The sequence below is a fragment of the Propithecus coquereli genome, unplaced genomic scaffold, assembly GCF_000956105.1.
Source record: "Propithecus coquereli isolate 6110/MARCELLA unplaced genomic scaffold, Pcoq_1.0 Scaffold140, whole genome shotgun sequence".
NCBI classification, from domain to species: Eukaryota; Metazoa; Chordata; class Mammalia; order Primates; family Indriidae; genus Propithecus; species Propithecus coquereli.
In genome coordinates this window covers 4,905,144-4,916,548 of record NW_012138303.1, presented here as the reverse complement: position 1 = coordinate 4,916,548, position 11,405 = coordinate 4,905,144, and the positions used below count along the sequence as shown (strand labels likewise).

The window sequence follows — 11,405 nt, the reverse complement described above, 5'->3', positions numbered from 1 at the left end:
TTTAATTAATTTGATGATTGTGGTAACCATTACATAATGTATACACATATCGAATCATCATGTTGTATATACTTTGAAGGAAAAAAAAGACAGGAACAACAAATACATCCTTAACAATCATTTCATCCCAAATTACGCTGGGTTCATGACTCCTGGGAAGCACCAACATCCATGGAATTGACCCCATTCTCCATCCCCCAAATCTCCCTTTAACATAGGAAATGTCAATTTGGGGGCCACTCCCATTCGAGCACAGGCCAATGAAAAAAGATAAATTAGATTGTAGCTATCAGGGTGATGGAAGAATATCCCTTATCTTTTCATTAACGAGCCCATCAGGAAGATTTTGAATGTCCATGTCACTGTAGGAATCCCAACTCGCTTAAAGTAGAACTTCAGGATTTAAACAACGTCAATGTGAAAAATAAACATTTATTACAAAAATTAATTTTGACATTCTAAAATGAAAGCAGACAAGGTGTTTTCCAACTCAAAAGGGCTGCTGTAAGCTAGAAGTAAATTCCAAGGCTGGTAGCAACTGACTCATACTCATCACAAGTGGCCTAGAGTGAGGAACCATGCAGCTCACACTGACAGGAGACATGAATCACCTCTGCTTCCCCATGGCCTTTTCTCCCCATCCCACCCGCCCTGTCTCCCAATCGTGATGCAGAACTGAAACATGCTTTGAAACTCTCACCCTTACTGAACCATTTCATAATCTCTACTTTTATCGTCTAGTTGGATTTTATTTCCTCCAGAAAATTTATTTTTTTATTGGTACATGACCCTTAACTGATGGCTTGATTTGTATCTTGTTTTTCTTTTTGGATCCTTGTTAGAAAATTCAATTCTGTTGAGGATTTCCAGATGAGGAGACAAAATCTGGCAAAGTGGCACTTAGTGTTCTCCGCAGAAAGAAATAAACAAAATCAACCCTAGAAGACCCCTTATTTGCCCTGTTGCCAAGTTGATAAATAGATGGGGGATTGTGGCAGACAGGGAAATAGATTCAGGGCAGAGAAGGGTCCACATAGGGAGGAGGAAAGCAATGCCAGCCTGGCCTATGCTGCCTATTCCTGTCACTCACATGCAGGCTGTCGCACGATGGGGTCTCAAAATATCTTCTCCTGAACTCCACCCAACTAAATAAAGTCGTAGTTACCACTTTAAACTACTACTAAAGAAGTACCTCTCCAAATGACCTCGGAAATCCCCCTGCCTCAGCTCTGGGGCAGTTGTTCCTGTAGCCTTCGGGAAGTCCATTAATGCTCCTAGTCGGGTGGGAAGTGCGAGTTGGGCACTTTCGCATCTCACTTGCTGGAACAGGTCAAGTATAACCCCAAGCACAGGATCAGCTCCACCCTGGGTACCCTCCTCCAGCAGAAGAAGGGCCTGGCCACAAAAGGGCTCTGCAATGAGGGGCTAAAGCTCAGAAGCTCTGCCTTGAGATTAGAACCAGGAAGGGGCAGGACAGGGCACTGGGAACCAGCCCCAGGTTGCTGGGCAACAGGGTTTTGAGGCATTTTCCTGTTGTACAAACAAGGGGCCCAGGGACCCTCAAAGACCTCATTTCCTGCACTCCCCACAAAAAGAAGCTTTGACAAACCAAGCTTTTATTTCCAGCAACATCCAGCTAATACAAACACACAGAAACACAATCTCGCCAAAGAGCTGAGAAGCTCTCCAACACACGTCCAGTGTCAGCATACAGCTAAGGCCACACGCACGCATGCATGCACACGCACACGCAACACACAAGCTCAACAAAGAGCTAAGACCACTACACTCATTCCCACGGTCCTACAGACACATCGTAAAAGGGTCTGTCCAGTTGCTCCAGCCACGGGAAGGGTGATGGCTTGAGCTGCCAGCTCCAGCTTTCTTTTCTTTAGATCTGTGGTTTTAAATCTTTTTGGCTCCACATCCCCTGGAAGTTTACTAGGCTCTCCACAACAAGGCTCCCATTTTCCTATAGACACAGTCAGCCTCAGTCTGCTTGTGTTCAGGAGGAGGACGGGGCAGGAGGATCCGAGTGGCACTTCCCATAAGAAGACAGAAGAGTCGGCTCCAGAGATGGAAGAGGCTTGACATCGCCAAATAACCACTGCAGCCGCTCTAGTCTCCAGTCCCCGTTCTGGAACAGCTGGCACCAGTCCTCAGTACTGGAGGAGCCTAGGACTTGGCTCAAGATCCCTATGCGAAAGCGACTATGGGCCAGGTAGGTAGTGACTACAGATCCCCAGAGCCCTGCCGCTCTGTCTACTTAGAAGGGAAATCAATAGCATACCCAGGAGTCCTGCCTGATCTCCTGTAGGGATGGGGGATGAAATCTTTAAACAAGTCCCTAGCCACTAGGCAGTGGTAAGAAAAGAGGGGAGGCATGAAGGTGGAAGGCACACAGAGCTGACATTATTAAAAACACATCCTAAGCTAGAAGTGGGGGGCCCTGTGGGGTCTAGAAGACAAATAAGGCATCCCGTGAAACTACAGACATCAGGGCCAGGGTCTGGTAGCACCTGAGTAAGGCAAGTACAGATGACAGGAGATGAGCCAGACCAGGGTCACACCAGGAATGATGAGGTCTGTTTGAATTCTCCCTGGGGAAACAAAATACCCAGTCGGCTCTCAAGGGTCTTCTTCAGCAGATAATCCCCAAAACATATCAACACAGGCTAGAAACCCCCTCGCTCCAGCCGGGAGGCCTCCCCTCCCCAGGGCGGGCATACTCACTTCACTTCGAGCACTAGGCTGGCTGTAAATCACCTTTTTACTCGAAGTCCTGTGGACAAGCCAGAAGACGGAGATGCTTAGTCACCTAGGCACTCATTCACCTCTCCTTGCCAACGTTAGAGGCCAGAGCTGAGAACTCTGCAGAAGCGGAGCGCTCAGTAGGGAGGTGTGGGTGGAGGGGGAGAGGACAAGCCCAGGGCCACAGTGAGCAGGGGTGGAAATCCAGATGCCTTTCGTCCAGGTTGGCTGCCTTCAACCCATTCCCCTGGGCCCATCGCAGCTCCAAACCACACGCATCCATGTCCTCAACCTCAGAGAACCCCAGGACAGCACCTCACTCACCCTTTCTTTGCTCCTGAAAGAGAAGAAACGGGATCATGGGTGTCAGCAGGACAGAAGACAGTTTGGCACGGGAAGATAGGGTGTGTCAGACGGGTAATCAGTGCACCCCGCGGATGGTGTCCACACACGTGGGCACAGTATCAGAGTCAGTACAGAGATGACACCCATGAACAGACCCTGGAATGGGGACAATAAAAAGAAGAGCCTGAGACAGATACTTACTGTCACAGTAGCCTCGGGTATAGGCAAACCAGATGGCAAAAATCAAGGCTCCCAGGAGAAGCAGTGATACAATGACAGCTGCCACGATAGCCCCCACATTCACCTCCACTGTGAGACACAAACGAGAGGTCAAGCGCCTGGATGCTCACTCGCGGCACTGATGAAAAGCAGACCCTGAGCCCCACCCCAGGTCTGAGTCACGCTCACTCACCGGCTTCCATGCGCACAGCATCTGACCTCTCGGATACCTTAACCTCATTCTGTGCCTGACAAGAGTATTCCCCAGTATCAAAGGCTGAAACAGGTTCGAAAACCTGAAGGGAAGAAAACAATTTGGTTCCTGTGTGAAGAAGCCAAGAACCTGTCTTTTATGTCTCCTGTCCCTCACTCCAAGTTCACCCTGTTGCTTGTTCTTCCTCCCCACCTTCAGGAGTTCTATAACTGTGCCGCCCACATATCTTTTACCCCCACCCCATTCATACCAGCTCCCCTGACTGGGGATCCAGGATGTAAGAAGAGTTGCTGAAGGCACGGTTCGTCTTGGGATCCGTAGGCATCTGCACCCCATCCTTGAACCAGTAGTATTCAGAAGGTGGGGAACCGTCTGATTCTGAGCAAGTCAACACTGCCCGGCTCCCAATGGTGGCAGAGGAGGGGATGTTGACGGTAGGCTTGGATGGAGGCACTGTCGGGGGAGGAGGAGAGAAGGTGCTGAACCCACAGGGCAGGGGCTGCTGGAGTCTAAGTAACCGACTAGGATGATACCCATCCAATCAGCTGAGCCTTCCACCCTTCTCATTCCCTTAGTTGCCACCTGACTGGAGGCTCATCCCCTCTCTGGCAGTGCTGTGACCCTGAATAGCCCCACCTGTGGGCACTCTCACCATGCACGAGCTCCAAAGCTTATCAGAGCCTGCTGTGGGTTCAGAGAAACCATTGGCTCCAGGCCCACCCAGAAGCCATGAGGCACGTACCAAGCACAATGAGATTGATGCTGCCCTCCCCATAGTTGTTGCCACCTTCCTCAGAGACCATACACGTATACGTCCCAGTGTCTTTCCGGGTCACAGAACGGAAGGTGATGCCACTCGGCGAGAAGGTAACTCGGTCCTCATAGGAAGCTACAGGGAGAGAGGAAGGGGGTAGGGACAGAGTGAACCGGAGAGCTAAGACAGGCCTAGGAAGGTGGCACCCGAGGTACGCAGGCACCCTCTTCTTCCCCCGGAAAGGAGGGCGGGAAGGCCATGGACACTTGAGCCCCACAGTGGGCCCCTCCCCTGGAACCCAGGCAGTCAGGAAGGAAGTGGAGCAACTCACCAGTGATCTTGTTGTTATAGCAAACCAGGCTGGTGGTGTCCCCTCGGACAAACTTCCATTCCACACGGGGAGAGGAAAAGCCCGTGTAGGAGCAGGACAACGTGACAGCTGCAGACAAGATCAAAATGAACCAAAGAAAGGAGCAGCAGCAAACGCACAGGATGGGGAACAGCCCCCAGGCACAGGCTGGGCTGGATGCTGCCCAGTTCCCAGGGGTCCCGGCAACTGCCCACCCTCCCTCTCACCCTGTCCACCCTCCACGGCCCCTCCCAACTCACGACTATTCTCAGCAACTTTGACTTCAGGTTCAGGAATGTACACATTACTCCTGCCCAGGGAGCCTGAGGAGGAGAACAGAGGCCTCATCAAGGGTGAACAGAAAAAGGCCGTGGAGAGGTTAGAGCAGACCCAGCCGATGGGGGCTTCTCCATGCTGACCCTAAGGGGAAGGGACTCAAGAGACTCGAGCACCTCCCAGCCCTCACACCTTCTCACCATCATCCTAAGTATCTTCTTTAACTGCTTTATGCTACAATCTCGCAGGCCAACACTTAATCAATGGAATCTTCCGAGTGCAATTTCTTTCATTTCTAATTTTCCCCTCTGTGACTCCCAATAATCTAATTAGATTCCTACTAGCCCACTGGCAGCTTCCAGAATGACATTTCACGGTTCAGAGAAAGCTTCTCAACAAATGGTTGCAGCCACTTGTCAAGACGGTGCTGGAGGGAAGCCAGCAAAAAGCTGGAGGCAAGGGAGGGAGGAGGAGTAATGAGGATAATAACAATACTCGACATCTGTAGAGTATTTGGTGCTTTTTAATGCATTTTCACATACATTATAGGACACATTTCATCGTTTGATCCTTGACACAAGCATGACGGATCGACAGGACAAGTATTATTATCCAAATTGTACATGAAGAACTGAGACTACGAGAAGTAGAGTAACGTGCCCAGGATCACATAGCTGGTTCTGAGATGGATCAAGGACTAGGATCAGGCTTAGGTCACCTCATTAGAGTCTCCTCCTTGCCAAATGGAGAAAGAAAAGGTGGGGTGGGGTGGAGGTCGAGGAAGTGAGGAGTAATGAGACTAATAAATAATATGGGGGAGGCACATCGGGGTTCACAAGAGAGGCTCAAATATGCAAAATTATGGAGGATTCTGGGATCGCACGATGCAGCTACAAACCTGCACTTACACTATTACTCTCATTCATGTTTTCAAAGCTCAAATGCAAGAAGTATGCTTCTATTTACAGCTTCAAGTCAGGGCCCTGCCTTCTTAGATAGATGCATAAAGACTTGTGCAATGCAAGCACATCTGTTAAATTCAATTTTTCCTTTATTTAATCGCTCACGAAATTGAATACGGTCTGTTGACCTCTGAGACTCTCCTTCCTCATCTGAAATATGAGGGGTTTGAACTAGATGTTCTGTAAGGTCCTTTAGGTTCTTTTTTTCTTTTGGCATTAATGTTTACAGAGTACATTTAAATACATGAATTTCAATCTAATATAACAACACTATGCATTAGTCCAGGTAAGTATTCTATCCCATTTTATAGATTAGAAAATTAGGTCCCTAAAAAGTTAACTGACTGGCCCAAGGTTTCATAGAAAGGAAACGGCAGAGCACAATTAGCATAGAGGTTACTCCTATATCCCTTTTTACTCCTATATCCCCCTCTTATTGTACCCTTCTTTTTTGTAAACCAGGCTGTTTCTCAGAAAAGCTATTGGTTTAATGAAGACAAACTACGCACTAAAATGTCATTCTTTTTAAAGTCTGGTCCTTTTTTTCTAAAAAATATTTCTAATAATATTACTTGGTATCTGTATATTTGTCATAATATTTTAAATGTCAAATTTATACTCGAATGTAATAACAGATATGGAAATTAAATCAAATAGCTTTTACTGAAAACTATTCCTGAGGATATGGAAGTCTCTTACTCAACTGTCACTAAGAATGCTGATAATGAAATGCCTCTATTTTTGCTCAATCAGCCTTTGCTGCTTTGATGATGGAAACTATTTTCCCCATTCTTAAATTTCCCATTCCAGCAGGTATAACAAAAAAAAGAAAGAAAGAAAATAATATTCTCAAATTTTATAATTTGCCACCCGTGACGTGCCCTGTGATGCTCAAACCAGATCTGTCTTCAGGAATGAAGGACTTACTGCTTCAGCTGCTGGGAGTGCTGCCAGAAGGTCCTTAGCTATTCAGCCCTCTTTGAAAATTCCCAGAAACTGGCTTGCCCTATGGTCTGCCTCCCACCAGACGCAAGAGTAGGAGCACCCAACAGTTGACCAGTGGGGTCAGGAGGAGGAGAAAGCCCTAGCTCCATCACCCAACTCCCCAGCCAGGGACAACACTGCAGAGCCACTCCTACACCAGAGCTCCCTGGCGTAGGCTGAGGCCTCAGCAACTCGGCCTCTTTCAGCCTCTCTCTCTGCCCAGTCTTGCTTCCTTCCAGTCCTTTCCATGGGTGTGGATCCCAAGCATACTTCCTAATAAATGTTTTGTACAATAATTGACATCTCAGAGTCAGCTTCCAAAGAACCCAATCTGTGACACCACTCAAATGAAGAGAGCATCTAATTACCTTTTTTTTTTTTTTGAGACACAGTCTTGCTCTGGAGAGTTCCATGGTGTCAGCCTAGCTCACAGCAACCTCAAACTCCTGGGCTCAAGCGATCCTCCTGCCTCAGCCTCCTGAGTAGCTGGGACTACAGGCACGTGCCACAACGCCTGGCTAATTTTTCTATTTTTTAGTAGACATGGGGTCTTGCTCTTGCTCAGGCTGGTCCGGAACTCCTGAGCTCAAGCAATCTTCCCCCTTCACCCTTCCAGAGTGCTAGGATTACAGCCATGAGCCACCATGCCTGGCCAGCATCTAATTAAACTAAACAAGCCTTTGAAATAAAGACATACACACATACACACACAAATCACAATATATGAATTTAATGATTATTCCTACATCACTTCTAACTTTTTTGAGTCCTCTCAGATCATCAGATCTAAAACACATTCAGGGCCGGGCGTGGTGGCTCACGCCTGTAATCCTAGCTCTCTGGGAGGCCGAGGCGGGCGGATTGTTTGAGCTCAGGAGTTCGAGACCAGCCTAGGCAAGAGCGAGACCCCGTCTCTACCAAAAATAGAAAGAAATTAATTGGACGGCTAAAAATATATAGAAAAAATTAGCCGGGCATGGTGGCGCATGCCTGTAGTCCCAGCTACTTGGGAGGCTGAGGCAGTAGGATCACTTGAGCCCAGGAGTTTGAGGTTGCTGTGAGCTAGGCTGACGTCACGGCACTCACTCTAGCCAGGGCAACAAAGTGAGACTCTGTCTCAAAAAAAATTAATTAATTAATTAAATTAAATTAAATAAAACACATTCAGGAATGTACCACAAACAGACACAAACACATTGGCCTACAGGCATATTCCTTTTTTCCTCATTATTCCTGACTGGCATTACCTCGTCTTTGCTTCTCTATTTTTGTCTAAAATACAGGTAACTTCATATGATGTCCTCCCACCTCCCTCTATTGCAGGAATGCCTATCTGCCTGTGGTCTGACTGTGCCAATACTCAAAAGCCTACTGTGTTTCCCCTGAGGTGAATGGGGGTGGGGGAGGGGAGAAGAGAAGAAAAGGAAATTAAGAATAAAGATTTCTTTATTTAAAAAAAAAATTTCTGTTTTAAAAAGGAGATGGAAGTCTACTGTGACTACATATCACATCCTGGTATTTGCCATACCATACACACATACACAATGACCTACTGATGCACATGGTAAACCAAATGAAGGAGATTTCATCTCTTCCATTGTGAAGTTTAATTTATCCTAAATTCACAGTAAGAAAAGACACAAAGTTAAATGCATCAACAGATTTTTGGCCTGCTCAGGTTTAGGGCCCATGTACAGAAAATCCATCCTCTGTCCCACTGCCAGACAAAGAGCTAACATTTATTGAGCACTTAATATATGCCAGGAACTGTTGTAAGCACTTTACATACACTATCATTTAATCCCTACCACAGCCTTCAGAGGTGAGTGATTCTGTTATTACTACTACTTTCTACATGGGGAAACTGAGACCCAGATCAGTTAAGTAACTCGCCCCAGGCCACACAGTGAGTGGTGGTGCAGATTCAAACCAACACAGTCCAACTGCAGGGGCTGTGCTACACTATACTACATAGCCTTCCTAAAAATGCAAATCTGCCACTTGCTTCAAGCTTTTGATGATTCCGCATTGCTTATCTGATAAAAATCCAAATTCTTCAGCAAGCTAAAAAACTTCCAGCACTGTATGACCCCGGAGGTAAGCTTATCATCTTCATCACCCACTCTACTGTTGCAATTTACCCCCTAGCAATACAAAACTACTTAAAATTCCCAGCAAAGACTGGGCTGTTTCACAATCTCTGCCTTTGCTCCTGCTATTTCTGCTACGTGGAATACCCTTTTCCCCTCTTTATCTGGCCAGCAGCTATTCATCCATATTATTGTCTGTGAAATCACTTACCACATTCCAAATCCTCACCAGAGCCTTACGTAGGCCTCTTTCCTAGGTTTTCATTATCCCATGCAAAACACTGTCAAAGCACTTTCTGTATTATAATGACATCACCTGTGCACAAGTATGTCTCCCATGGTAAATCCCCCAGCAGCAGGGACCGTGTGTTATTTAATATTCTCAGTATCCAACACCTAGCATAATGCCTGCTACAAGTTGACATTCAATAAATGTTTGCTGAACAAATTAGAGCATCAACAAATTAGGTCATAGCAGCCCATTCAGTAAGATACCAACTTGTTAAGGTTTATCTACAAAGATAAATTTTTAAAGCTGGCAGAAGGGGTAAGCCCAAATGAAGAAAAAACAAACTTCATTCAAACCCCAATCTTTTTAAAATTTTAATATTACAAGGCTTTTTAAAATTTTTCAGCTCATAAAAAATGAAGGCTCTATTAATCCTTTTTTAAAAATTAGTTTTACAACATAAAAATTTGCTTTTAAATTTGCTTCATCGTTTCCAAACAGAATTAACATTCTCTGTACATGGGCGATTCCTACTTGTTGTTTTGCAAAAGGACTGGTTTCTGTACCCAGGCCAGAGTGTGTTTGCAGGTGTTTGCATGCACAATGGTAGAGGCTGATGTGCAGAGCCAAAAGTGGAAGTGCTAGGAAGTCTTCTAATGCAAGGTCTAAAATAGCATCAGGAAGTGAGGACAAGATGTGAATCCATTTAAAACATCTCCATTGTCTTCGTGACCACAAGAGCAACCAAGAAACTCCAAGTAGGCCCAAGTCAGCTGAAAAGAAGACCCACTGGCCAGGACATTGCTCTTTTTGCAGAAGTAATCTTCAAAATGATTTATAGTTATGGATTGAATTGTTTCCCCAAAATTTATATGTTAAAGCCTTAATCCTCAGTACCTCCGAAAGTGACTGTATTTGGAGCTACAGCCATTAAAGAGATAATTAAGCTAAAATGAGGCCATTGGGGTATGCCCTAATCCAATATGACTGGTGTCCTTTTAAGAAGAGATTAGGGCCGGGCGTGGTGGCTCACGCCTGTAATCCTAGCACTCTGGGAGGCTGAGGTGGGTGGACTGTTTGAGCTCAGGAGTTCGGAAACCAGCCTGAGCAAGAATGAGACCCCGTCTCTACTAAAAATAGAAAGAAATTAATCGGACAACTAAAAATATATAGAAAGAATTAGCCGGGCATGGTGGCACATGCCTGTAGTCCCAGCTACTCTGGAGGCTGAGGCAGAAGGATTGCTTGAGCCCAGGAGTTTGAGGTTGCTGTGAGCTAGGATGATGCCATGGCACTCTAGCCCGGGAAACACAGTGAAACTCTGTCTCAAAAAAGAAGAGATTAGGACACACAGAGAGACACCAGGGGTGTGCACACAGAGAGGGATGACCAGGTGAAGAGACAGGAAGAGGGGGCGCCATCTGCAAAGCCAAGGAGAGAGGCCTCAGAGGAAACCAACTACACCAGTACCTTGATATTGGACTTACAGCCTCCAGAACTGTGAGAAAACAAATTTCTATTATTTAAGCCACCCAGTCTGTGGTGTTTTGTTATCACAGCCCTAGCAAACTAATTCAATGGTCTAAGCTGGGCATCAGGAGTTGACATCCAGATGGAGTGACTACAGCCTTGACTCAAAAAGGCACAATGACATTTCTGCACAATGAAAGAATCAGGATAACCCTGAAGGCCTTTACAAGGTTTGTCCTATACTCTTAATTCATCATATCTAGATTCTATTAATAAACACAAATGACTGGGCTTGACCGAGAACACCACTAAATAAAATAATAATAGCAGCTAACATATATTAAATATTATACTTACTAGTGCCTGATACTCTTCTAAGCCCTATACTGGTTAACTAATCCTTGCAATAATGCTGTGAGACAAATACTATTAATATTATTGCTCTCATCTTACATATGAGATAATTGCGGCACAGAAATTAATTAGTTTGCTCAAGGTCACAAAGGTAGTAGGTGGCAGAGCTAAGGTTTTAACCCAGGTAATCTGATTCCTGTACATGACACTGTATAAACTACCACAACTATGTAAAAATACATATTGCCATCCCAAAAGTCAAGGTAGATTGATTTGAACTGGCATAATGTTCAAAATATAAAAACAATATGTAGGCCGGGCGCGGTGGCTCACGCCTGTAATCCTAGCTCTCTGGGAGGCCGAGGCGGGCGGATTGTTTGAGCTCAAGAGTTCGAAACCAGCCTGAGC

The 11,405-nt window shown here is 45.8% G+C and overlaps 1 protein-coding gene across 1 annotated transcript in view; it reads right to left on the bottom strand.

Moving 5' to 3' along the window:
• Nucleotides 1–412: 412 nt before the first annotated feature.
• The window catches only part of F11R (F11 receptor), a 19,139-nt gene continuing 8,146 nt past the window's right edge, over nt 413–11,405 (bottom strand). The window contains exons 2-10 of the mRNA XM_012639597.1: nt 4,893–4,955; nt 4,615–4,722; nt 4,272–4,418; nt 3,780–3,982; nt 3,509–3,611; nt 3,298–3,405; nt 3,076–3,088; nt 2,734–2,782; nt 413–2,600 (exon numbers count right to left, since the gene is read on the bottom strand). Of these exons, the coding sequence (XP_012495051.1) occupies nt 2,565–2,600; nt 2,734–2,782; nt 3,076–3,088; nt 3,298–3,405; nt 3,509–3,611; nt 3,780–3,982; nt 4,272–4,418; nt 4,615–4,722; nt 4,893–4,955 (830 nt within the window). The 3' untranslated portion in view covers nt 413–2,564. The remainder of the gene's footprint in view (nt 2,601–2,733; nt 2,783–3,075; nt 3,089–3,297; nt 3,406–3,508; nt 3,612–3,779; nt 3,983–4,271; nt 4,419–4,614; nt 4,723–4,892; nt 4,956–11,405) is intronic.